The sequence below is a fragment of the Pezoporus occidentalis genome, unplaced genomic scaffold (genome assembly GCF_034315485.1).
Source record: "Pezoporus occidentalis ecotype Australia unplaced genomic scaffold, CSIRO_AGI_Poc_V1 ctg3, whole genome shotgun sequence".
NCBI classification, from domain to species: Eukaryota; Metazoa; Chordata; class Aves; order Psittaciformes; family Psittacidae; genus Pezoporus; species Pezoporus occidentalis.
In genome coordinates this window covers 15471082-15498694 of record NW_026914940.1, presented here as the reverse complement: position 1 = coordinate 15498694, position 27613 = coordinate 15471082, and the positions used below count along the sequence as shown (strand labels likewise).

The 27613-nt window shown below is 37.2% G+C and overlaps 1 protein-coding gene across 3 annotated transcripts in view; it reads right to left on the bottom strand.

The window, feature by feature from the left end:
• CSMD3 (CUB and Sushi multiple domains 3) overlaps nt 1-27613 on the bottom strand; it is a 578676-nt gene that overhangs the window by 179393 nt on the left and 371670 nt on the right. For all 3 annotated transcript variants that reach the window (XM_062627150.1, XM_062627151.1, XM_062627152.1), the window contains 4 exons: nt 25325-25481; nt 20889-21080; nt 15663-15789; nt 14654-14856 (listed from right to left, as the gene is read on the bottom strand). In XM_062627150.1, coding sequence (XP_062483134.1) covers nt 14654-14856; nt 15663-15789; nt 20889-21080; nt 25325-25481 — 679 coding nt within the window. The remainder of the gene's footprint in view (nt 1-14653; nt 14857-15662; nt 15790-20888; nt 21081-25324; nt 25482-27613) is intronic.

Below are 27613 nucleotides of genomic sequence, written 5' to 3'. Positions count from 1 at the left end.
AAATATTACTAAAATATGGAATTGCTAAATTCCACCGCACTATACTAGCAGATCTTGTAAATGTTCCACACAAAAGTATCAGATACTGGAGCTAGATCACACAGGAATTAAATTTCAGCAAATATGAAAATATTAAATGCACAAACAACCTTTACAAATTAAAAGTCTGCTTTAAGGCTAATTTTGGCATTGTAGCACTAGAATGTAAAAGTCAGGTTCTCTCTGCCTACAGCAGAAGTAGATACATCCCTAATAGGCTTGTGGTTTAGGCTTGTTAAGTACTCAATCTCTGAAAGTCTAATGCACATTTTTTCAGAGATTGTTCGGCGATTTGGAAGGCTCTGTTACGAGTATCCATTCTAACTGAAGGATTTATGAAACAGTCTGACAGACAAGGTGAGCTATTATTTTAGAACCAACCATGAATGTCATACAGAAATTCTCAATAGGCTGATAAAAAGTAAATTAATGTAGTCTCAGTGAATAAAATATAACAAAGGGAAAGAACCCAGAATGCCAATGACTGCACCAGGATGCATAAAATTATATATTTTAATTTTACTTTCTCATAAATACATAATAATTGACTGTTGATTTCTCTAAAATGTGTGGGGAAACTTTGCTTCTGTGTTCCCTGCTTTTAAGAAAGAGAGAAAAAAAAATCCATAATATTGGTATTACACGATACATGATTTATTTATTCACATAGTTGTATGACATTATCTTCAATATCATCAGTGGATTAATAAAATGATGATTTGTTGGTGCAAACACACTGTAGAGCTACAGAGCTATGTTTGTCTATTAACCATATAGTCAATGGAATTTATAATCACAGCTTTCCTGTCGTGTCTGTTGTACTATAGTTTTTGTTTCATGTGCCTGACTCTAGTCCATCATCACTACTGTTAAAAAAAAACTATAAAGCTATGTTTGTCTGTTTCAAAGATCTCTATTACAACTGTCTTGATAGGATATGTTCTGCATTGCATTCTCAACTCTGTTTACCTCTTTATTCTGTTCATTTTTAATATTCATTTTCATTACCCACCTTCAACCTACTTCTTGTCTCCTTTTGAAGTTTCTATACTGTGTTACTTATGAAGTGTCTATTCCAGTACAAGAACTGTGGGGTTTGGTTTTTTTTTCTTATTATATTTTCAGACACCTCAATCACTGCCTTCATCATTCACCATCAAACTTTGTGGAGTAAACAAAATGTTTGGGAATTATAAAAATCCCTTATAACTTTGCTATCATACCTGCGATGCATTCTTGAGAGCTTTAGCGAAAGAAATGGAGGAGACTATCACAATTCCCCTTAAATTCATGTATAGGATCTGAAGACATGACATATTAAAATTGATAAAGTAAGAAAAGAATACATCAGGTTTTACTCTATTATAATCATAGTAAACTCAGAGTTTAGAAGACTTAAGGTCACATTGTCTTGAATATAGTGAGGTGTGACTTGTAAATGTAATCAATTAAATTACTATAAACTACATTTTAGATGGGAAAAAGACAAACTCAAAAAAAATGTCTGTTCCCTATTACACGCAGCATGACAGGTACAAGAATGACTGTGTAGAGCATAAACTTGTGTATGATCATCTGAGAGAGATTTTTTTCCTAAGAAACCTATTTTGTTCTTTCTCTAGGCAGTGCCAGTTCGGAAGAATTACACCACAATCAAAGATTTGTACTAGATTAAGAATTCCAAGAGACAGTTCTTGACTAAGAACTCCAGCTTCAGGATGAGGATGAACTGTTCAACAGGTGAGAGATTATTAGATGGATTAGACACACAAAGATTGCATGCCTTTCTACATGGTCAAAGTGACAAAAGGTCATTTCAACATTAACATTTCACACTTCAGAGCTCAGTGTGTTTGTGAAATAAAACTCCAGATTGAGTTTTGTTTTACAGTGGGGTATGGGTTTGGAGCACATGAAGTGATTCTTTTTTGGATGAAACTAAACTGAAAGATAGATATACTTCTGAATTACACTGGAACAACTCTGAAATAAGAATATCGCTGAATATGAACAGTGTTGCCAGCAGTGTTTCAGTACCAGCTGTTTCAATCTATATATCAGCTCCTCTTAGTCTATGTTACTTACTAAAACAGAAATAGCCAAAGAACCCACAAGCCAGACTCCATATAGATTCCATACAAGATATTTTCAAATGCAGACTTCGAATATGAGACCACCGATTCTCCACAGAACCTGCACCAATGAAGAGGCACAAGTAATAGTTACTCTGAAGAGTTATTTATTTCACCCTGTTTCTGCTACGTAACTTGAAGGAACTGGGGCAGAATCTTGTTTTGGAGTTTCATAGCAGCCAAGCCATGTAAAACAAAAAAAAAAAACCACTCCCTAATCTTGTTTGTGTTTTTCCTCAAAGCACTCATATAAACAGATTTATATGTTCTGAGCAGTTAAGATGAGAGGAGGGAGCATCTTAAATCATCACCTGACTAGCTGTACAGGGCTGTCAAAATGCTCCTGAGGAGCTGCAGAAGCCATTAAGCCAGCATTCTGTCACATCCAGAAAAAACTTAAACACAGATCAGTCTATAAATGTCCTTGATGTGGGGTATAAAAATATTTTGTTATACTTTTTAATAGTAAGGCACTGAAATACACTTAAACTATAAATCAGATAATTAAATGATCATAAATTGATCATTCCTGCCTCAAAAATAGTAAGTTATTGCAGAGTCCAAAGGTTTCTGGTAGTTCATAAGTCCAGGCAATTTGATACATGACTGAAATGATCCAAGATGACAGCTCCATTTTCATGCAAGAAAGATACTTTGAAACATGGTAGTAGAAATGTGACAAGGCAGTAATAAACTCCTTTGATGCTGGGATCAAAGAGCAGACACTGGCCTCTTCAGGAACCTGCTCAGTAAGGTTCCATGGGATACAGCCCTAGAGGGCAGGGGGGCCCGAGACTGTTGGTTGATATTCAAGGATCACCTGTTACAAGCTCAGGAGTGTCGCATCCTAACTAGAAGGAAGTGCAGCAGGAGGGCCAGGAGACCTCCTTGGATGGATAAGGAGCTCCTGAGGAATATTCAAATGAAAAAAGAGACTTATAATAAGTGGAAGCAAGGACAGGTGGCATGGGAAGAGTACAGGGATTTTGTCTGGGAAGCTAGGGACCAGGTTAGGAAAGCTAAGGCCCAGTTAGAATTAAACTTAGCTAGAGGTATTAAGGATAACAGGAAGGGATTCTACAAGCACATAGCAAATAAAAAACAGACTAGGGAGAACGTAGGAACTCTCAGGAAGCCCTCGGGAGAATTGGCTACACGGGATTTGGAGAAGGCTGAGGTTCTGAATGACTTCTTTGCCTCGGTCTTCACTGGCAAAGGATCTGACCAAACCACCCAAGTCTTGGAGGGCAGATGCAGGGACTGTGAGAATGAAGACCTTGCTCCCACTGTAGGAGAGGAACTGGTTCGAGACCATCTTAAAAATCTGAACGTGCACAGGTCCATGGGTCCTGATAAGATCCATCCATGGGTCTTGAAGGAGCTGGCAAATGAAGTTGCTAAGCCACTGGCCATCATATTTGAGAAATCATGGCAGTCAGGTGAAGTTCCTGATGACAGGAAAAAGGGAAATATAACCCCCATTTTCAAGAAGGGGAAAATGGATGACCCAGGGAATTACAGACCAGTCAGTCTCACCTCTGTGCCTGGCAAAATCTTGGAGCAGATTCTCCTGGAAGGCATGCTAAGGCACATGAAAATCAACAAAGTGCTTGGTAACAGCCAGCATGGCTTCACTAAGGGGAAATCCTGCCTGACCAATTTGGTGGCCTTCTATGATGGGGCTACAGAACTGATGGACAGGGGTAGAGCAGTTGATGTCATCTACCTGGACTTATGTAAAGTGTTTGACCCTGTCCCACACAACATCTGTGTCTCTAAATTGGAGAGACATCAATTTGATGGAGGGACCACTCTGTGGATAAAGAACTGGCTGGATGGCTGCACACAAAGAGTTGTGGTCAATGGCTCAATGTCCAGCTGGAGACCTGTAACGAGCGGCATCCCTCAGGGATCGGTGTTGGGACTGGTCTTGTTTAACATCTTCGTCACTGACATGGACAGTGGGATTGAGTGCGGCTTCAGCAGGTTTTCCAATGACACCAAGCTGTGTGGTTTAGTTGGTATGCTGGAGGTAAGGAATGCCATCCAGAGGGACCTCGACACACTTGTGAGGTGGGCTGATGCCAGCCTCATGAAGTTCAACCTGCAAGTACACCTGGGTGAGAGCAATCCCAGGCACAGCTACAGGTTGGGCAGAGAAGAGATTCAGAGCAGCCCTGCGGAGAAGGACTTGGGGGTGCTGGTTGATGAGAAAATGAACATGAGCCGGCTTCAGCGTGAGCTTGCAGCCCAGAAAGCCAACCGTATCCTGGGTTGCATCAAAAGGAGCATGACCAGCTGGTCGATGGAGGTGATCCTGCCCCTCTGCTCTTGTGAGACCTCACCTGGAGTATTGTGTGCTGTTCTGGTGTCCTCAACATAAAAAGGACATGGAACTGTTGGAACAAGTCCAGAGAAGGGCCACAAGGATGATCAGGGGACTGGAGCACCTCCTGTATGAAGACAGGCTGAGCAACTTGGGACTGTTCAGCCAGGAGAAGAGAAGGCTGTGTGGAGACCTCCTAGCAGCCTTCCAGTATCTGAAGGGGGCCTATAGGGATGCTGGGGAGGGACTCTTCATTAGAGACTGTAGTGACAGGACAAGGGGTAACGGGTTAAGACTTAAACAGGGGAAGTTTAGATTGGATATAAAGAGGAAGTTCTTTCCTGTGATGGTGGTGAGGCACTGGAATGGGTTGCCCAGGGAGGTTGTGAATGCTCCATCCCTGGCTGTGTTCAAGCCCAGGTTGGACGAGGCTTTGGGTGAGATGGTTTAGTGTGAGGTGTCCCTGCCCATGGCAGGGGTGTTGGAACTAGATGATCTTAAGGTCCTTTCCAACCCTAACTAGTCTATGATTCTATGATTCTATCAATATAATAGAAGTCCTCAGATTTCTTGCTGTTAACAGTGATTTCTAAACTTAGTTTTCTAGTGCATGCCAAATCGAGTATCAGTAAAGAGTCTGTATCCCAAACTTGAGATAAAATTACTTGCTTATTTTCATTAATTTGTGCGTGTCTTCTTGACAGAAAAGAAAGAGGAATTTTATTTATTTGAGAATTAGGGGAAGAAACAAAGAAAAAAACAACCAAACAAAAAATCCTGACTTTTCTTATTTCCTGTTTGATTTTTTTTTTTTTTCCCAGAGCACAAAGTCAGGGCAAATCATTCAAATTTCAAGTTCTTCATAACACACAGCAGAAGAAAAAAAAACATTATTCTTATTTAAACTAGTATGTCCTTCTTAACTCTCCTCACTTTAAATGAATGCTTTCTGTAGTTGATCTTTCACACTCACATCAGCCTGACCCATTCCTGACAGACTGGACCTTCAAAATTCAAGCTGTCCCAGACCCCATGTAATACCTTTACCCACATGGACACTACAGTTTCTCTGAATCTCTAATACTGTTTGAGAATCAGGTCAGCCTGGTATTTGCTATCTCAAATCCAACCTTCTATATAACTTTTCCTGAGAAAGAAAGAATAAAATGGCCACACTGTTTTTATTCAGTCTTCTACCAACAGAAACACTGATGATTTTTAATTTTTTTTTGTCTATTTTTAACTTTGTTTCTGCTGTAAATCTAACAGAGATTTAGGAGCACAGCCGTTATAATTCTTAAGTAAATTCTAACCATAGACTCTGTTGATTTTGCATGACTTCATAGAGTCTATCTAAGTTTTTCAGGTATTGTTTGAAGATTAAAATGGGAAAATATAAAGAATTAAGCACAGAATCAGGATTTCATAAGGACAATGAAACCCTTCAACAAAAGAGTTTAATTAAGATTTTGCACAATTACAGTTGTCTAGGTAAGTTCTCTGCTTACCTAAACTTTTACCTACATCATTTTAGTCACTTAAGCTTGGGTTGCATTCCTCTTAGATTCTGCAATTGTAAATAAGTTAGGAGGTGTAAGATAGGTGATGTTTATTTTCATGGGAAACAAACAGAAAGCCCCAAACAAAAATAAACCCAAACAAACAAACAAAAAAAAACCAAAAAATCAGTAAACTGGAGCAGACCACAGTTTCAGTCTCTCCTGTCTAATCTGAAGCAAAAGACAGAATACATATTGATGTGGCTTCTCTTGTAGAACTTTCTAACCAATTAAAGAGTCAATAGCTCTAAGAATGTAATGCATAGGCTTAGCTTCAGTTTTGATTTCAAATAATCCTTAGATATTTTAAATGAAATAAAAGCTTTGAAAGAAAATAGCAAAATCATCAGTTTAAGTTTCAGGTTCAGGTGTTCCAAGACCAGACAACAAATTAAGTTCTTGATTGAACTTCTGTAAGAAGAGAAGGTCCCTGCTGAATATTTAGAGCTGGGACAGCAGACTGGCTTACTTCTCTTCTTGTTCTATGGACTATGATCGACGATGGAGGAATTGATGCTGTGGATTGCCAATAGCGTCTTTCAGGTCACACACTCAGAACAGCAGTAGTAACCACCTTGAGAATCCAAGGCTCTGGCATAGCTTGCAAGTCATAGGAATGGTACTTTTTCTTGCAGATAGCAAGGCCCATCTCCACCAAATCTCTGTAACTTTCAGTGAACCTTTCTGAGGCTTATTTTGCTCTTACACTAAGCACTGACCAAATGCATTCTAGCACCAAGCCCAATACCACACATCACAAGAGGAAACAGATGGCTGAAGAAAGGATACACATTGGAAAAGGAAGGATAATACTCCTACCCTCCATGGGAAATTCCCTGGCTGTGTATGAATTCACGAGGACTACAGCTTGGGCAGGTCACAAAGGGAAGTGTAATACAGTCTGAAGGTCCTGACATCTCAAGCATTCCATATACTTATCTGCTTGTCCTTGTAAACATGTAATTGCCAAACACAGGTTATGTGCACGCTATTGTCAAAACAAGGGTTAAGTAGACTGTTCTGTCCTGAAAGACAAGCTCACTGAGTTTCAGATTTCTTGTGAGTTTGTGCACCTGTGTGGGGATTTCACTGGTGTCCCCAGGCTCACAGAAACTGGCAAAGCACAACTTGTAAAGTTCCACAAAAAGATACATGGTGGAGACTACTGCAAGGTCCTTTACAAGCTAATGGCTTTTTTGTTGTGTGTTGGTTGGTTGTTTTTTTCCTTTTCCCTGTTTCCTAGTGCATAAGAAATAATATTCCCATTTTGATAATATTCTCCTGACAATAAATAACCACTAAGGTCTTTCTGTGGTATTGTTCTTTTAAACTTCTTGTTGCATTATATGTGAGTTCATGAATCCACATCCACATATAAACCGTGTACAAAGTTTTCTGGGAGATCCCAACCTGCAAAAATGCATCTGAGGTGACCATGACTAGCAATCTTTAAAACACAGTTATTACCAGAAAAAAATGTGGAAAGTAAAGCCATGCCTGGTAACCCCCATAACATACTACATTCTAAGTATACATTTCACAAGAGGGAAACAGGAGGGCTTTTAGGAAAAAGCATCTACTCTCTGCAAACTGCTGAATCAAGGAATATAATCCAGGGATATGATTGACTTGCAGTCTATCCATGAGCAAAGCTCCCCACAACATAGGGCAGAAGGGTCTTTTTAGAAGCCAAGTTCCTCATAGTGTAGATACAGGGCTGGAGACCAACACTCCTACAGCATTTCTCAGGAGCTTTGTACTGAGCTGCAGTGAGGCTGGAGATTCATCTGTCTTTGCAAAAAGCAGTGGTGTGTATGACCAGTAACAATAAGTTTTATAATCCTTACCTGGTAACACCAACTGAAAAACACAGACTACTTGGCGAGCTGCATACATCAGTATTATTGCATTACTATTGTATTCAGAATTTGTATCCAGATTATTTTGTGCATCCTACTGATTATCAGTCTTAAGTATTTAGTAGCAATTGTTAAATGAACTTCTTTCAGAAGTGTTGTTTGCATTGTAACCTAGTATTGTCTCACATCCTTTTTTTGTCGGAGAATAGTGGAAATCAAGTTCTTTCCTAACAGACTTTACCTGACAGTGAAATCTGTCTGATACATTTTAGTTCTTGGGGAGATAACAGCTTTAATAATTAAAGATAACCTAATTTTCTTTTTCTTATTGTTTTTGTTGTTGCCAAGTTGCATTAGTTGTTGAAATGCATTTTGTTAAAACCATCTGAAGTACTACACTGCTCTTATCATGTCTTACTGGACAACTTTTTTGAGTATTTTTTCATAGTTCATAAGTAGATCTCTTTTTTCCATAAATATTAAATTTTCAGTTCTGAACATCTATTATTCCTTAAGCATTTGCTCATAGCTTTGGCACCAAGTATAATACCCAGGCCCAAATAAATGAATTGACATATGGTTTCACATAATTGCTGGAACTCAGCAGAAAATGGATACTCATAGTATGAAATGACAATATGCATCTGTTTAATTTGATTCTTTACATAATACTGTGCAACCTGTTCTGTTGCAACTTCTGAAGATCCAGTGCAACAAAGAACAGCACTGTCTGAACTGAAATCCTCTGAAGAGAAAGTGAGATGGCTCCTATCTTAAAAGTTATTTTTTTCTTTTGCTTTTAGTATCGAAGATCGTATGTATGCCTCATACCCTTAAAGTTTCAGAACCCTATTAGTATTTTGGGAGTTCTTATAGGTAGAGCCGAATTTTGAGCTCCTGACACCTGGTAAAATACGAAGGTGTTAAATCTGCCTGAAATAGTCATCTTTTGTTGACTTTTTGCTTCTTATTTATTTATTTATTTAATATAACTGGACATTTTCACACTGATACAGAATTGGCCTCATTATTTGGTAGTATTCTGTCCATTTGTTGAATGTCATTATGCTGATCTGTAAGATTGCGTTTTTTTCTTTTTTTATTTAAGAAAGCATCATACACTTGCAAAATTTAGAAAACTGTCAGAGAAGAACTTCTGTTTCCTTTACTCTTTGTAGAGTTTGCAAATTCCCAAAACAGCAATGGGAATATAAAAAATAATAAAGATCTGATTTGTCTTTTCATTTTCTTTAGCAAAGGTTTAAAATTCCTCTATGTAAGTGAATTATATCTTATATGCATGTCTGAATATGTCCAGCCAATAACTAAAGTTACAAGTCCACAAATAACATTTTCTACAGTCATATATAAAAGACTGAAAGATGAACATCCCTTCAGTCAAATGTCTGCTGGGAGTGTTCTTTATAAGATCAGGCAGTTTACTGGCATGCTGTTAAGAAAAAAATATTTCTATGGCAATGAAATAGGAGCCTAAACCTCTTTTTAATTTAGCCACATTACAAACACCCAGCCCTAACCAGGAATGGGGTAACAGTGAGAACAGACAGCCGACAAACTTGAAACAACCTCCATATTAAGCAGTCTTCTCAAAACTAAAAAATCAAAACTGAAGAAAGAAGATGCATATGGGAAGTAAAAATCCATATAAAGATTTTGACAGAATTATGGATTAAAAAAGAGGAACTGGGTTCCACCAGTGAAAGCTTTTCAAAAGGTAGCAAGATTTGTTACAGAGCATGAAAAATTATCGTTGATCAAGTGTAAATCTAGTTTGACTGCCTTCAAGGAATTTCGCATCTATATTTTGGCCATTTTCCCAACATATTGCTTCTCTCTGGAAACAGTTTTTTCAGCATTAACGAAAAAAAAAAACGAAAAATACCAGGAAGTTTTTCAGATTCAAGTAAGATGTCACACATATGAAGTTACAATAAAAATTAAAACATTAATTCCCAATTTGGAACCAGATCAGCTTGAGCTCACTAAAATGCAACATCACTAATTTGACAAAGCCTGTTTTAAACTCTAAATCTGTAAATTTAGGGCAGGTGAGTAGGCTTTGTATTGATGTAAGTCACAAACGTATTTGTCTGCATAAAATACACATATCCTATATACTACTTAACTAAGAAGCAACAGATACTAAGCAGTTACTGTCATTTACGAACCTGTTACAGGAATGGCATTTTTTGTCACTGAAAGACCCATAAGTTACTATTTCTTTTACTAATATCTGCTACTTAGAAAAAAGGCAATAGCTGATAGAAGGAAAACAAAACAAAGTCCATCTTCTTTCTGTTAAGACACTTGATGCCAAAAAAAAACCAAACAAAAGCAAATCCTTGAAAAAAATCCATGTGCAAACAAACCACCACCATCCCACCCCCCACCCTCCCCCCGCCCCAAAGTCAAAACTAAAGCACTGGGCTAAATTTATAAATGTGAATATTCACAATTATTTCTCATAGTCATCCTGGAATCTCTAAATCCAAAGGACTCCTCTCAAATTAAAAAAAAAAAAATAATCAGGAAACCAGAGTATGAAAACATTTTAGATGAAAAACTCGTTCTGCCATGGAATAGATACAACACAGAATAAGATCTATCTTACTGATTTCAGAAAACAGAAAAAGCTATGTTAGGAAATGATCCTTATACCAGCAGTGATAGTAAAAAACACTCTGTAAAAAAAAAAAACAAACAGTTAAATCCCGCAAATACATTATCTCTGTTACTGGAAAAAAACAGAGAAAAGAAAGGAATGAATAAAAATGTACTGAGCAAACAGCAACAAAAAGCAAACAAAACAAAAACAAACAAAACCAAACACCACCACCCATAAAATACAAACAGACACACAGTAGGAAAATAACCAAGAGGCTGTTCAGTGTCAAAAAATCTTCCTAAATGACACTGTGGTAAATATGTATTTCTTTGAACAAACAATCCCCCCACCCTCCCACCCCACCAAAAAAAAACACCACAAACCAACAGTGAGAGCGAACAACCGAAAAAAACCCAAATCAAATATAGGATTTTTAAAAGAATGCATGGCTATAAATCAGCACTAAACCTAAATATAGAAGGCTGATTGGTAAGCATTTAATCATTAAATGTTATCAAAGTAAGCAATATAGTGCATTATATTTCTAGAATGGAAATTAATATAGCTAAACTTGAGTCATCCAGGTTGGTATCTGACACAGTTTTTCTAGGCTTTTTCTGTAGTCTACAGAGACCACTAACTCCAAAGGACTATTCACCCCATCTTATAATAAGGAGGGAAAGCTGTAGTTTGATAGTAAATTAAATCCAAGCATTTTAAGGCATATCCTGTTACATAAAAAATTGCTCTTAGATGATATAAAATACTGCTAGAGCATCTACTTACAAACCCACCCCACCCCCCACAAATACTCAAAACATGCTTACAGTTTAATTCTGCACAGGCTGCCTTATACTGCTCAAAAAATGCTCTATATTGTGTGCTGTTTAATGAGCCAGAAATGTGACTGCACTCTTAGGCCTGAGCAGAATGCAGTCTGTAATGCTGAGTGACTCAGTAGTGCAGCTATTAATGGTGAAATAATGGTCTATGAAAGATGAATACAGATCCTTTCTGAAAAAATGATATGTGGCACCTGAACTGTTAAAAGCTAGCAGAGGGGAAACTTCCTTGCAATGTCAGATTCAAAGTCCCTTGAAAGCTATGGAAAGCTATGGAAATAATCTCATGAACTTCATTAGGATATGATATTACACACTTCACGCATATTAAGGGACTAGAAAGATTCTTTTAAGCACCCAAGATTACTATCACCCAATTTTTTACTTCAGTGTTCTCATTCAACTTCTTTCATTTCACTTTCTCTCAACTACTACTCGGTGACATGAAGCAACGGCAGCAGAAGAAAATGTTTCATTATACTTCATGCTTCTGTCTGATCCTGAGGTGCTCATGTCTCTGGCAAATACACACTGATTTCCTTCTCTTTTTCCTTCAGTATTCTTGAAGTTTTTCTGTTTTGTGCAGAATTTACTGACCAAAGAAAACTACTGCTGATTTCATTGGTGTTTTTTTCAGTATGCGCTGGGCTTTTCATGCTGTCAGACAGTTCAGAGTAACCATGTTGTAACAGGGGCTTCCTGTTTGCATGCTGCTTGTGGCCTGTTGAAAACCTTACATTCTTTACCTAATTTAAGGGAAGACCTCTGACACCTGTTCTCTAGCTGTATTATTCAATCTGTTCATTCCATTTAGGCATGTTCCAAAATACATCCAAATCTATGCCAAATCCATCATGTTCTCTTCTCCCTTTCAGAGTAATGCACAACTGTACGAACTTTGAAAATTAATCTCTGTCAACTATAAAAAAGTCTGCCATATTCCTTAGAAATTTAGCATAGAATAGTTTCCTTCATATTAATTACTTGCTGAAGAGATTATGAATGTTAAAAATATGGAAACACTTCTACTATGTCAGATAACAAAACCCCATGTCAGCTTCTCTAAGGTTCCCCTCCGCTCCCACCTTTAATTTGGTGAAGGATGCTATCTCACCTGGAATTTATGTTACCATATACAAACCAATTTTCTGTACATATTGGATGATTGTAAAGTAGTCAAACTCAAATGATACTACATAATCAATGGGGATTGCTCCCACTCATTAATTAAATGACAGATGCAGAATTGTGTGTGAACAGCTGATGAAATGAGATCAAAAACTATAAAGAATGAATAAGATGGTTAATTCACTTTTTACAGAAAGATTTTTATTTTAAAAATTAAGCAAATAATAAAAAAAAAGCATTCAAGGTCTTAAAAAGGTTTGAACATTAAATATCTTGTCATTGAATAACATTCCTCTTGAGGTAAAAGGACAAAGAGTCCAGTTAAACACTCATGTCCAATTTTGTGAAATGGTGAGAGGAAAGTAAAAGCAGACAATGCCCTGTGCAAGCTTTCTGTTCGTTAATTACACTGTAGCTAAAGTACACATACATCATCGGTTTTGCTCAGACTACATTATATACTCAAAGAAAGTATATAAAAGCTTGAAAAAAACATTGCATAGAGTTATCTTTCCCTTTCCTCCATGTTCTCAGATATATATCTTTCCCGGTTAGTTAAAATAGTATGAAATCTATTAAACCATAAAGCAATAGTGTCATTCAGATTGTGTATTCAGGAAAAAAAAAGAAAGTCTGCTATTCTAATACGGAGTATATACCCTAACTGTGCAACATCAAGTACTGGACTGTGATTTTTGTGAATCTGGACTAAGAGAAATGCTGATACAGTAACTCTTCATGGATCCTTTAAACTGTCATGATTAGATCTCAGCAGACTGAGCACAGAAATCAAAAAAAATACCTCTCCATTCAGAGGAAACTCTAAAACCTCTTTTCAGGCAAAGCTCTTTAAGTACATCAGTACCTGCTTTATGGCTTTACTCCCATGTCTCATCCCTTTTTTCTTGCAACTCCATTCTTAGTCTGCATCAATCTCTTTCTACTCACCCTAAATGACTGCCTGAGGAAGTTTCAGTGCATAATGTTCTCCCCATTCACTTTTCAGCCTTAAACAAAGGAGCATGTCTGAGGCTGGAAAGAAGGCATGTGAGACTCTCCCAAACAAGCTGTGGAAGCGGGAAAGGTGGTAAAATGGCAAAAAACACCTTGGAGCCAAGGAATTAAGAACTCTACTCATGGCTTCAAAAACCATCAGATGAAGCAGATTCAGTACTAATGAAGGATGATTTACTTTGTCCTCTCATTCACATCATTTTTCCTTCAAATTACTGTCTGCACATGCATGTATCTGTCATACACATAGAAAGAATGAGAGTAAGGTAAAACAAAGGCTAATACAACTGCAAAGCACAGGAATCACAAGGTAAATCTTATTAAGAATCTCTTTGTAGACCCAAGTTAGAAACCTGAGTTTATTTTGTTCAGCTACTGCCGAATAAAATGATGATACTAGAGCAGATATTGCTCATCTTAAAAAATGCATATATATATATAGATATATATATAAAATTCACTGACCAGAAGGAAAAAAAAAAAAAAAGCAGCAAAATGGGCTTCATTCAATGATTTCTTCTTTTTCAGCACTAAAACTGTCTAAAGGCATTTAATAACAGTTAAGTAAGCATTTAGATATGCCATCACACTTCCTGTAACAAGATGAAATAGAGCTACATTGCAAAAGGGAGACAGACACTGCTGTTCCTGTAATGCTATTTCCCATTTCATCCTATGCAAGTGTAGCAGGAATTAAAACTCTGCACATATGTCTCCAAAACCAGAAACTCTTACTGATTGGAAAAGGATAGAACTTTTAACATACCTCCATCATCAGGCTGAATGTGGTTTCGACCAACCTGATCTAGTTGATGATGTCACTGTTCATTGCAGGACGGCTGGGCTACATGACCTTTGAAGGTCCCTTCCAACTCAAATTGTTCTATGACTTGGGAAAAACACTAGTCATAATTACTAGCATTCTGTCACTCTCCCAGCTGCACTTGAAACAAAGCCAAACAAGCTAAGGACGTGGGAGGGCTTTTTGAGGTTCAACAAGTCTGAATCTGGGCAAATTCTTTCCCTAATAAGGTCAGAAATGTCACTGATTTCAGTTGTTCCCAGCACTATTCATGAGTGAAGTAATTTATTAAAAAAAAAAAAAGAAAAAGAAAATTATAAACTTACTTGAAAACTGTATGGCAAATCCAGATTTGCTGATATAAAAATCTGTGTCAAACTGGATAGTTACTATGTTGAGTGTACTGTGAATGCCTTCAGGAACAAGGGATCCACTAATTTCTTTGAGTAACATCTCATTCTCAGGTGAACCATCCCAAACTCGTAGAATGTCATGGGACGCCTCAGTATCAAAAGCAAGAAACTGAAGGCTGAAAGGATACCATGAATTTTTAGTCAGCTTTCATATTACCCAACAACATGCCAGTAACAACAAATCTAAACCAATAAAGCAAATAAAGTTTGAATCCTAGGGTGATTTTCCATAAAGTTTCACACCTTTACATTTGAATGCATAAAAGCCCGATACATAAAACATTTTAACAAAAAAAAAAAAAAGACCTAAATATATTTTAATTTTTCTACCATAGAATAGTATGTTAATTTATGCAATCTGCAAGTATCCACACAAACTTTTCATCAGATAATAGTTTTCTTAAGACAATATTATATATCACTTGTAAAAAAAAAAAATCTAACTGTAAATTGATGTAATTATCAATACAGCGTGAATAAGTGTCTAACTAAGAAGTACTACCAAATTGGAGGGCTTAAAAAAAATATATACTCTTCCATTAAATGGTTCTGCTGACTCCAGCACTTTCTACATACTCAATCTTATCATTTTGGCATTAAAATGGCATTTGTATTAGATAGTTTTTATATCAGATTTCCAGTTAACAGTTCCAGTTGGTATATATGTTTGCATTGGTTTAAAATTCATCATCATTTAAAAAAAAAATATATCCGATCTTGAAGCTGGAGCTTCATCAGGCAATGTTTATTGAAAAAGACAGTTTCAACAGAAACCTACATACTCAGACTAATGCCAAAATACTGGCTGTTAGCTGCATCTTAAATTTTAAATCCTAAACCCTTTTTTCTCTACTACACAGGTAAGATTTGGTTATTATATAATCAAAAAGATTTGTTAAAATTGCAAGATTTGTTTCGGTACCTGACAATATTTCCTGGGTCTACTTCAATCACCCACATGCAACGCAGGTTGTTGTCATAGGGAAAAGGATAGCCAGGTGATAAGATTCTTCCTGATGATTCTCCTTTAAAACGGCCTCCACATTCAGCTAATAAAAAAACAATATTACGTAATGTGTTACTTTTAATTCATTACAGTTTGTCTTCCAGTTAATAATCTGAGCTAACAATTTGTACATCTACTCTCTTACTTGAAGGAGTTACACAACTAAACTGACTGCATGCCCTAAGATTGTAAGATAATACATAAGGTCTTGAAGTGGTTGGGGAAAGAATCCTGCAAATGTGGTTTTATTTGAATGTTTTTTATACTTTCCTTTGGCACCTATGTTTTTCTAATTATTTGAATGTAACATAATTATTAGAAAACGTATCATATACTGAAAGGAACATGGACTGTTACTTAAAAAAAAAACAACCAACCAAACCAACCAAAAAAAACCCACAAGAACACCATGTTTCCCTAAAGTAGTAGAATTAAATTAAGAAAACTAAATAAATCACTAAGTACAAAGTAAAAATATGTATTTAAAAAAAAAATAAAAGAGGAAAGCATACTAAAGCAGGCTTTTCAGAGAGAAAATCATCTTTTTAGTCTAGGAAAAAAAGTTGTAAAATTTCTTACTCATAATACAGTATATAATAGCTATAACATTATATATAACATAGTGAAACTATGTAACTCTTAGAGGATGACAGAGGGTAAGTAGGTCCTTTCTAGCTGGCCTCAGACAGTCACTATGCAAAACTGAGTATTTCATGATCTTAATACCTAATCTTTCAGAAAACCTTTTTTTTTTTTTTTTTGGTAGATTTCTGGAACATTTGAAGCCTTCTTGTTATGCTTTCCTTCCTTTTAAAGTCACTGTAATTTATTTCTCTCTTGTGAAGTGAAAAGCCAAAACAACTCTTTGATTAGATCTCTCAGTAAAGTTAAAATCAGTTTTATTTTGATTTAACATCACCTTAATATTTATTTGAGAGATTTATTACCTTATGATCTGTAAGTTCTGTGATAAAATATAACTGAAATGCTACAATTGATGGATTTTCTGAACATACTAAAAGCAAATCCGCAAAGGCAAGTGGCCCTTCATAACTGTTTTAAGCACTTTGTGAATCTGTTAATTCCTACCCTTTAAAAAAAAAATAAAAATCCAAATTATTCAATTCAGAAGATATCACAGCTTATTCTTCTTCCAGCAGAGTAAGGATGTAAATAGAGTACACTGGAAGGAAAAAAATTACCCGCAAGCTGGATGAAATGTAAAACTAATTGCATTTCATTCAGAACCACTGATAACAAGCTTATAATTTCTAACTTTCACAGAATGTAACCTGTTTGCTTTTGTTATGATTTTTAAGGGTTCCCTCTCTCTCTCCCCAGTAGCTTATTTCTGCCTCTCCATAAAGGTTCCAGCTCCCCAGTTTTGCTTGTTGTTAAATCAGCTGTGCAAGTGATGACTTCTCAGAAATTAGCATCCTCTCAAGCTGCAGTCGGGAGTAGAGGAACAAAGCTATTTTTTATCCTTCATCTCCAGATTGCTTACTATGAAGACAATCCTAATAATCTTAGCTTTGCCTCCAAGTGTCAATGCTAAAGATTCTTCTAAGGATGTAAAGTTAAAGGAAATACACATTATACTACATATCTTGCTGCAAATTCCATTGATGGTATGTTGTATTGTAACATTTACTGCCTGTTTAACATTTCTGATTACTCAACTGCTTGAAAAAAGTTTTGCTATTGTCTTGTCAATGTCTCATTTTTCTAAGAAATTATATTAAAACAAGAACAGCAGCAATTTTAAGTCAATTCCTGACAGTGGCAGCAAATTAAAATGTCTGTTGACTTATGTTGCTCTTAAGTATTCCAGCTAAAATGTTTCATGCAAAATATTGCTGTTTTCACATATTCTCAGAGTTTGCCTGAATGATCTGACCCTAAAACATCTTATGGTAGGCTGAGACCAAGTAAATAAAACAGTGCATATATCTGCCTGACTCTTAAACAAGTACTCTGGAAATAAAGGGCATCAGTGTTACAAAAGAAATTTTTATGGTTACGGATTCTTTTTTTCATTTTCTTTCATAGCAAAGAAGCTTAGTTTCTAGCCGATTATAACTAAAATTGAATGTTGAAAGGGCTACTATAATCCAGAAATGTTAGAACAGTTTTACTGCTGATTTATCTCCACCTCTTGTTATTTAATCATTATTGAATTTAGAGTTTTGAAACTGATTATTTTGATCACAGATGAGTAAAAGATATTCAGACTTAGGCCATTGTTTGGACATATTAAAGAGGTCTCTGTGATAAACCACTGCGATGTAATATTGTCATTTTCTTTGGGGAACAATTCTAATCTCAGCATACTTTTTCTTACTGATCTTGTGCATTTCTTAATTGCCCTTCTGCTTCCCAGATTTCTTCCACCCAATTTCCCCATATTGTATCATTACTAAGACATCATTAATCTCTTCTTACATATTTTTCAGCCCAAGAAGGCATCAACAGACATTTAAGACACTTTTTATTGTCCATACTACATCCCTTTAAAAGTATGATCATTAATTAGCATGAAAAATTAGAAGGTATGTGGAATTCAGGGTCATTATTTACAGCTGGCATTCAAAGCCCTTTTAATTTCTAAAGCTTTCCTATACAAAAACCTCACTTGTTTTAACTAAAATATTTTAAAATCTATTTAGCGAAACCTATGAGATCCTCAGGTTGGAATGGATACAACTGTTGATATAGACAACAGCGTTACAGCTGCTTAACTCTTCTCTGGATAGAAGTAATATGTTTTACTGCTTTTCTATGGAGAAATACCTAATCGATATCAAGAAAATAAATTATTTCTGAGATAACACAATATATGTACTTTTGTTTGCTTAATTAACAGCAATACATACAAATACATGGTATTCTTAACCGGATGTATAAGTAACCTCCCTGTGAATAGCAGACTAATAAATATTTTTTGAATAAGATTAATTTAAAACTCAAGAAGTTTACACCACAGACTGAGTCACATTCTAGAGATTCACCTACACAGAACATTCTGGAATAACTATAACGTAGTTTTCACAAAAAGTCTGGTGGCATTGCAAAACCCAGGTGTTTAATTTGTGGTTTTTTGTTTTTTTTTTTTTAATATAGTGGCTTGAGTTGGATGGTTTAACAGTACTGAAACAAAAAAAAATATAAAACCTTAAAGTATATGCAGCATATCATTACTTGTAACAGAGGTTCAGATTCCCGTCTGGATTTCAGTCTATTGACCCAGTTCTAAGGTTGGCAACCTGTAACTTTTGAGCTGTATGCATCTGTTCTGGAGAGGGACTGCTGAATAATTAAATTCAGGGACCTTCCTCCAAACAGCCTCTGTCATTTACAGGACACATGACAGGAATATTAACCACCCACGTATGAATTATTCTAGTGACCTCCCCTTTCACCAGACCTAAACTATGTAAGGTTTTGCTTTTTTGTATTGAATACAAGAAGATTGAATCTCACAGTTCTTGTGCATAGTGCACAGTACACAATCTGGGGAATCAGTTTAAAAAACAGAGGAATAACTTAAGACATATTCACCTAGGTCTGTTTTAAAACTAAGCAGGAACTCATACATACCTATATCTATCTACCTATCTATCTATCTATCTATCTATCTATCTATCTATCTATCTACACATAAAAAGCATTACTTCAGTGATACGTATTATGATTTTTAATGTTTATAAAGGAACTGAAGATGTAATTTGTTGCTCAAACTTTAATTTCAACCTTCTGGCACCTTCACATTTTATTGATCTTTTTCTTTCAGCTTCCAGCATGTGTTCTTTGTACATCTACTTGCTACTTGCATATTCCTGCACCATACTTTCCTCTTAATTCTTTGGCTTCATATATCCTAAATTATGTAGAAATTAGTTAAACTTATCATAAAAGCACTTATTCTTTAATTATCATTCTAAGAGAGGTGTTCATTCCTTATTTGTTGCCTATTTTTCCTAAATGGACTTTATTTCTTGATAAAGATATGCCAAAGTACATTGTTTTCTGACAAACATAAATCTATACAAACTGCAATTCACCCCTTGCTTCTCCTACTCAATACCAATTTTGTAGTATCATAGAATTAACAAGGTTGGAAAAGACCTTTAAGATCATCAAGTCCAACCTTGATCCCAGGAATGCCAAGTGCACCGTGAAACCATGCCTTCCATCTACACTTGTTTTGAATGCTTCCAGGGACAGTGATTCCACCGCTTCCCTGGGCAGCCTGTTCCAGTGTCTGACCACCCTTCCAGTGAATAATTTTTTTCCTAATATTCAGTCTGAATCTCCCCTGGTGCAGCTTGAGGCTATTACCTCTTGTACTTTATTTCCTCTAAAAGGAGATGAAAAAGGAAGAAAATTACTAGAATCATAGAACAGTTTGGGTTGGAAGGGACCTCAAAGATTATATAGTTACAACCCCCTTGCCATTGCAGGGGCACCTTCCACTTGATCTGGTTGCTCAAAGCCCCATCCAACCCAGACTTAAGCTTCTGGGTGTTTAAAAGGTGCTTAAAAAACATTTAAGTCTTGTCTTCTTTTTGCTTTCCTGCAGAAGAAATTGACCCTGTAGGTACATGCACAATTTATAAAGTTATTTTAATTTTAATATTGTAATAAAATATATAATATTGTGTTATTCATCACAGCAACATAACAGAAGCCAAGTGAAAAAAAAAGACCAAAAAAAACCCTCTATATCTTTTTTGTGTCTTTAAGTTGTAATTTATAGTATTTATATGTAAATACATGTAAAGTTTTGTAGCTTAATGATATTTAGATATCATTAGAAAAAAAAAGTTTTACAATACCTCATAAAATACCTATGGTCCTTGCTTTTTGTATTTAGCTCTATTTTTATGTTGACTATTTGCTGATTATAACCAGATTTTTACATATTAGGAATTTCACTACACATGAATATTTAATAATTACTACCTTTTTTTAAACTGAAAAAAGCAACAGCACTCACACAAACTTGGATGAGAACTATGCAGAGATGGCAAATGTGTAAATAGATCTGTACACATACAGATCAGATTCCACACAGATATAACAATCCTTACAAGATTTTTTTCTTTCTTATACAGTACTTTAAGTAATAATAAAATCTAATACCAATGCATGAAGGCAGAGGATAGTCCCATGCCCTTCTTTCCCCAGTCATACACTTTAGAAGGCTACTTCCATGGAGTGTGTACCCTGGATTGCATCCATAAATTATAGTGCTTCCTGCAAAATGACCTTGGTCACTGATTTTATATCCAAATTGTGGCACACCAGGGTCCTCACAATGTGAAAGCTCAAAACCTGTGTAGGAATAAAACATTATAGTTACAAAATCAAACTGATAAATACACGAATGAAATGAAGATTTTCTGTTTTCCAGTGGAAAGCAAACATTTTCAGACTTCATGTAACAAAGTTTAAGGTTTCTTCCCCAGTTTTTACAGTCTAAGAGGGATAACTGCCTATACCCCTCACTTACAGCATACAAACAAAAATATCTGTGTCATAACATCATTCTTCCCCAAGTCCAATAAAAGACTGAAAAAGGAAATCTCTTGTCATTATCAATGAGTTCTAAAAGTATGCAATAACTTATGACTGTCCATTTACTTTGAGGACAATCTCATTTGTGAATAGACTTTTGAAGTCTCATAAACAAAACTGCACTGTAGTTTTGTTACTGTGCATAGTAACGTCAATGGCACAATACCACTTACAGAACCTTAGAAATACTGCTATATTCACCAGTCTCTACCCTAATCCTGTGTTCAGTAGTTTGTAAATTCAAAAACTACCTGCAGGAAGAAATTATAATGGTGATACAGAGAATTCAAGCCAAACAATTTGGAAAATTTGTAGAATTAAGAGATGTGGATCAAGAAGGAAACAAAATGACTTAAACATACAGAAACAGGAAAGCATATTAGCAGTTACGGAAGCATAAAATATAATTCAGAAGAAAGATTGTCTATTCCAAATAAGGTTTTCTGTTACTGACTGAGAAGCAGCTCAAAATCTCACTGTGTTCAAAACTAAATGCATTTTATAAATATCATGCATATCAAAGAGTTTGTAGGTTAAAAAGGTACTTTTTGTCAGATCGATATTCTTGTATGCAGGTGACATGGGAGCAAATGAAGGGCTTTTCATGTCTGCATTGTTCAATAAAGTCATTTACACAATATTTGTCTATCTGGTCAGCAGTTGGTAGCCTTTCACATTCTCTCCTCAGGTACTGAGTCATTACTGTTGATTGATAAAACGTTATTTTATTTTACAGACAAAATGCTTCATTTTGAATAAGACCGTTTTGCTGAAAAATAATAGGTCAAATGCTGTATCTTCCCTGTTCTTCCATCTGCTCACTTAACGTCTGACTCAAAATGGTTCACCTCCTGAACAGCCTACACCAACTCTGAGCTGAACTTTTCTCACTGCAAGCTAAGCTACTGTTTCTCAGTGCAGAATGCAGTGCAGAACCTCTACAAGAGGCTTATGTGAGAAGAAACTTTTGTTGCATGAAGAAACTTCTTTGATATTGCCATTCTGGATACTTATCGACCAATAAGAATTTCCTGTCATCTAAGAAAATTGTGGATCAGACTGTATGAAAAAAAGAAGTCAAAATGTGCCTTGATTCCCAAGATGTCCTCATCTCTGGATGGACTGCTAATAGACACAGAACCAAGCAGTCTATTTAACTGATCACTTCCCTCCTGAGGGTGAACATGTAACTCCATTGCCTAACCATTGGCGCTAGCAGCATTTTTACTGTCCTAGTTGTATTTCAGCTAATCACACAGAGCTGACAGTTCTAGACAACGAACCAAAGGGAAAACTATCATCCTAGAGAAGCACCTGGTAGCAAGGGGCTTAGTGAAGCAGATATGGAAAGGCAATAGCTAGCTATTTTAGACAACTAAGAGAGTAGAAACCATAGAATCATATGATCATAGACTAGTTAGGGCTGGCAAGGACCTTAGGATCATCAAGTTCCAAACCCTCTGCTGTAGGCAGTGACGCCTCACACTAAAACATGTGTCCTGCATTCAGCAGTAACAGTCATTTTTCTCCTCAGTATCTAGTGCAGTGCTGTGTTTTGACATTCAGCCTGGGAACAGCGCTGATAACGCCAATGTTTTTTGTTGCTGCTCAGTAATGTTTACTCTGACCAAGGACTTTCTGAGTCTCATGCTCTGCCAGGGAGGAGGGAAAGCTGGGAGGAGGCAGAGAATGGACACCTGACCCAAAGCCCTCAGAGAGGCATTCTATACCACAGCATGTCATGCCCAGGATGTAGAAGTGGGGGCAGTTACCCGGAAGGGCTAGATCACTGCTTGGTCATGCTGGGTATCAGTTGGCGGGTGCTGAGCGGTTCTTATCTCCTTATCATTATTATTATTGGTGGTAGCAACAGTGGTTTGTGTTATACCTTAGTTACTGGACTGTTCTCATCTCAATCCGTGGGAGTTACATTCTTTTGATTCTCATCCCTCTAGGAGCGGGGGGAGGAAGCAGGGGAGTGAGAGAGAGGCTGTGTGGTTCTGGTTTATGGCTGGGCTTAAACCATGAAACCATGTCACCCAAGGCTCTGTCCAACCCCGCCTTGAACACTGCCAGGGATGGAGCATTCATAACCTCCCTGGGCAACCCATTTGAGTGCCTCACCACCATCACAGGAAAGAAATTCTTTCTTATATCTAATCTAAACTTCTCCTAAGTTTGAACCCATTACCCCTTGTCCTATCACTACAGTCCCTAATGAAAAGTCCCTCCCAAGCATCCTTATAGGCTCCCTTCAGGTACTGGAAGGCTGCTAGGAGGTCTCCACGCAGCCTTGTCTCCTCCAGGCTGAACAGCCCCAGTTTTCTCAGCCTATCTTCACACAGGAGGTGCTCAAGTCCCCTGATCATCCTTGTGGCCCTCCTCTGGACTTGTTCCAACAGTTCCATGTCCTTTTATTGTTGAGGACTCCAGAACTGCACACAATACTCCAACTGGGGTCTCACGAGAGCAGAGTAGAGGGGCAAGATCGCCTCCTTCGACCTGCTGGTCACGCTCCTTCTGATGCAGCCCCAGTATATGGTTGGCTTTCTGGGCTGTGAGCACACACTGTTGGCTCATGTTACGTTTCTCATTGACCAGCACCCCCAAGTCCTTCTCTGCAGGGCTGCTCTGAATCTCTTCTCCACCCAGCCTGTAGGTTTCTCACAATATGTCCCTGAAGACACAAAATATTTCATTATAGCTTGTGGGGATTTTGTTTACTGCTTAAAAGCATTAGGGCAAGCCCATGGTACGCATTGAACATTTCGCTGCCTACATCTACAGAAAACAAATATTAGCTGTATTTCCCAAAATGTAAAATGTCCAATGAATGATGATCAGTGGCACACTTGGAAGCTAGCAACTAGCAGCATACGCTAGGAGTCAATACTGGATCCAATCTTTCAACACCTTCATTAATGATCTGGATGGTGGGACAGGGTATACCCTTAACCAGGCTTGCTGGTAACACCAAATTGGAATGACTGGCAGTACTTCAGATGGTCGTGACCCTCCAGAATAACCTCAACAGGCTGGATAAATGGGCCAGCAATGAACCTCAGGAAGTTCAACAAAGGGAACTGCAAAATCTTGTACGTGGAGAGGAATCTTTCATCACCAGAATAAGTTGGCAGCTGCCCGGCTTGAAAGCAACTTTGCAGAACAGACTTGGGAGTCCCTGGTAGATGCCAATCTGAATATGATCCAGCAATGTGCCCTTACAGCAAAGAAGGCTAATAATAACCTGGGCTGCATTAGGAAGCATGTTGCCAGAAGACTGACAGAGGTGATCCTTCCCCTCTACCCTAAGCACTGTTGAGGCCACATCTGGAGTATGGTGTCCAGGTCTGGGCTCCCCATACACGAGAGATGTGGAATTAATGAAGAGGGTCCATTGAATGGCCACTAAGATGATTATGGGATGGAAGCATCTCTCTTATAGGTAAAGGCTGAGAGAGCTGGGACTGTCCAGCCTGGAGAAGAGAAGGCTCAGAGGGATCTTACCCATGCAAATAAATCTGACAGGATTGCATAAAGGAAATGGAGTATACAGAGCCTGGCTGGGATGGAGTTAATTTCTGTATCAGATGTAAACCTTAAGATGAAGAATCTTTTACGTATAAATTATCTTTATGAAAACATGGGTTTTAATTGCACATCTAAAACTACTTGCATGATTAGATATATTTTATGCACTAGTACAACTAACTTAAAATTATATTATTTTTTATTATCTTTTCCAAGACTGGAAAAACCTGCAAAATAAAAAACACATCAGTTTAATTATCAAACTACTTGAAGTACCATAAAAGTAAAGGCTTTTTATGCTATGTGTTTTGAGTTTTTTTGAGGTTCAATTATGAAACTATATTTTGATTAGTGATTTGCTGTTGATATAATCATTATTTGTCTTTTGACTGCATTTTCATTTTATGAGCAAAGAATTTTCATTCCTTCAAAATTAAAAATCTCTTATAACTGCTTTCACAAATACTTACTGGTATACACAAGCTGAAAACCTTCATCAGTGCCTTCCAGGTCTGAGTTAAATTCCAACCACAAATGATTTGAAGTACTACTTAGCGTCAAGCCTCTTAATGAAGCCCCAGTATATGCACCCAGCAGGTGAGCAGTGTTGTCTTTGCCATCATAGATCTGTAAAATAAATGTGAGTTTTATAGTTTTGAATTAAAACAATGATATATTTGATTTCCAAAATAATTCTGTACATTTCCACTAAGAGGGAGGTGAGCTTTGCCAAGAGAGTTCTATTGCCACTCAACCCACAGTACTATCCAGCTATGCTGTTAGCCTTTCTTGAGTTAACTTAATTGTGGTGATTTTTCAAATGCAATTTAAAATATGCCTGCTACTTTTTTTTTTTTTTTTTTATAACAACAGTAGTGGGAAGAGGCGCCATATCAGCTCAGTGTTTTTAAAACTCCCTGTTTTCTTTTTCATTGTCAGTATTGTAATGCTGGTCACAACCTATTAGCAAACACCTATTTTGTGCAGCTACGTCTGCCTCAGGTCACTAAGGTGACATAATAAAAGCTCATATATTCACAACCTTGGCTTGTTAAATAAACCTGTGATTTAATTTTTTTTCATATGTGAAAAGAGGTTTCAAATTTAACTGTATAGTTAAAGGAAACTAAGAAATCAAATAAAAATAACTGCTTCTCTGTGTTTAAAGACTAATGTAATCTATATGTAAATTGTAATACAGCACTTTTATTACTTATTTTTCTGTAGGAGTTGTTCTTTACCATATTGGAAACAGAAGCTTGGTTGGAAAGGACCTTAAGATCATCAAGTTCCAACCCCCCTGCCATGGGCAGGGACACCTCACACTAAACCATCTCACCCAAGGATCTGTCCATCCCGGCCTTGAACACTGCCAGGGATGGAGCATTCGCAACCTATTCCAGTGCCTCACCACCATCACAGGAAAGAATTTCCTTCTTATATCCAACCTAAACTTCCCCTGTTTAAGTTTTAACCCGTTACCCCTTGTCCTGTCACTACAGTCCCTAATGAAGAGTCCCTCTCCAGCATCCCTATAGGACCCCTTCAGATACTGGAAGGCTGCTAGGAGGTCTCCACGCAGCCTTCTCTTCTCCAGGCTGAACAGCCCCAACTTCCTCAGCCTGTCTTCATACGGGAGGTGCTCCAGTCCCCTTATCATCCTTGTGGCCCTTCTCTGGACTTGTTCCAACAGTTCCATGTCCTTTTTATGTTGAGGACACCAGAACTGCACACAATACTCCAGGTGAGGTCTCACGAGAGCAAAGGGGAAGGATCACCTCCTTCGGCCTGCTGGTCATGCTCCCTTTGATGCAGCCCCAGGATACGGTTGGCTTTCTGGGCTGCGAGCGCACACTGCCTGCTCATGTTCATTTTCTCATCAACCAACACCCCCAAGTCCTTCTCTGCAGGGCTGTTCTGATTCTCTTCTCTGCCCAACCTGTAGATGTGCCTGGGATTGCTCTGGCCCAGGTGTAGGACCTTGCACTTGTCATGGTTAGACCTCTGGACAGCATTCCTTCCCTCCAGGGTATCAACCGAACCACACAGCTTGGTGTCATTGGCAAACTTGGTAAGGGTGCATTCAATCCTACTGTCCATGTGATCAGCAAAGATGTTAAGCAAGATATGAAACTAATTTCTTTTTTTTCATTGCTGACCTTCAAATATTCAGATTAATATATACCCCTCTTCTTGAGACAGTTGGTTCTTCTCCCTTAGGACAATCAATGGATACATGTTTGGTAGTATAATTCTCAATTTAAGTAATGTTGTCTCTCTTGTGCTTCATTTGAGTTAATGGGTATCGTTATACAATAGATATTTCTAGCTGTATTTTAAATTATACGGTTAAGTTGCAAAGAAGTGTTAACAGCCTACGTTCTGTTGATGGAATCTGAAGAACCAGCATTTTTTTCCTCCCTGAAATAGGTGGGAGTTTTGCTAAAGATTTTGAATGAGGTAGTAATTCAGCTTCAGAATGTGATCCAGAAGACAAGATGGTATGTGAATTAAGGTAGCATCATTATCTTTTTTTGAATATCGGAATATTCTTTCTCCTAGGCCTTGCCAGCACATCTGGTTTTGTGTCACTTGGGTGCTAAATGTATGGCCAGGAATAATTATGAAAATACTATTTGGTTGGATGCATTCTGCCTTCAAGTTATTCTGTAGCATTAATGCAAAGATAATTGATTTGTGATATAATGCTTGAATATGCCAGTGACAACCTATTCAGAAAACTGAAGTCCATCTTTATG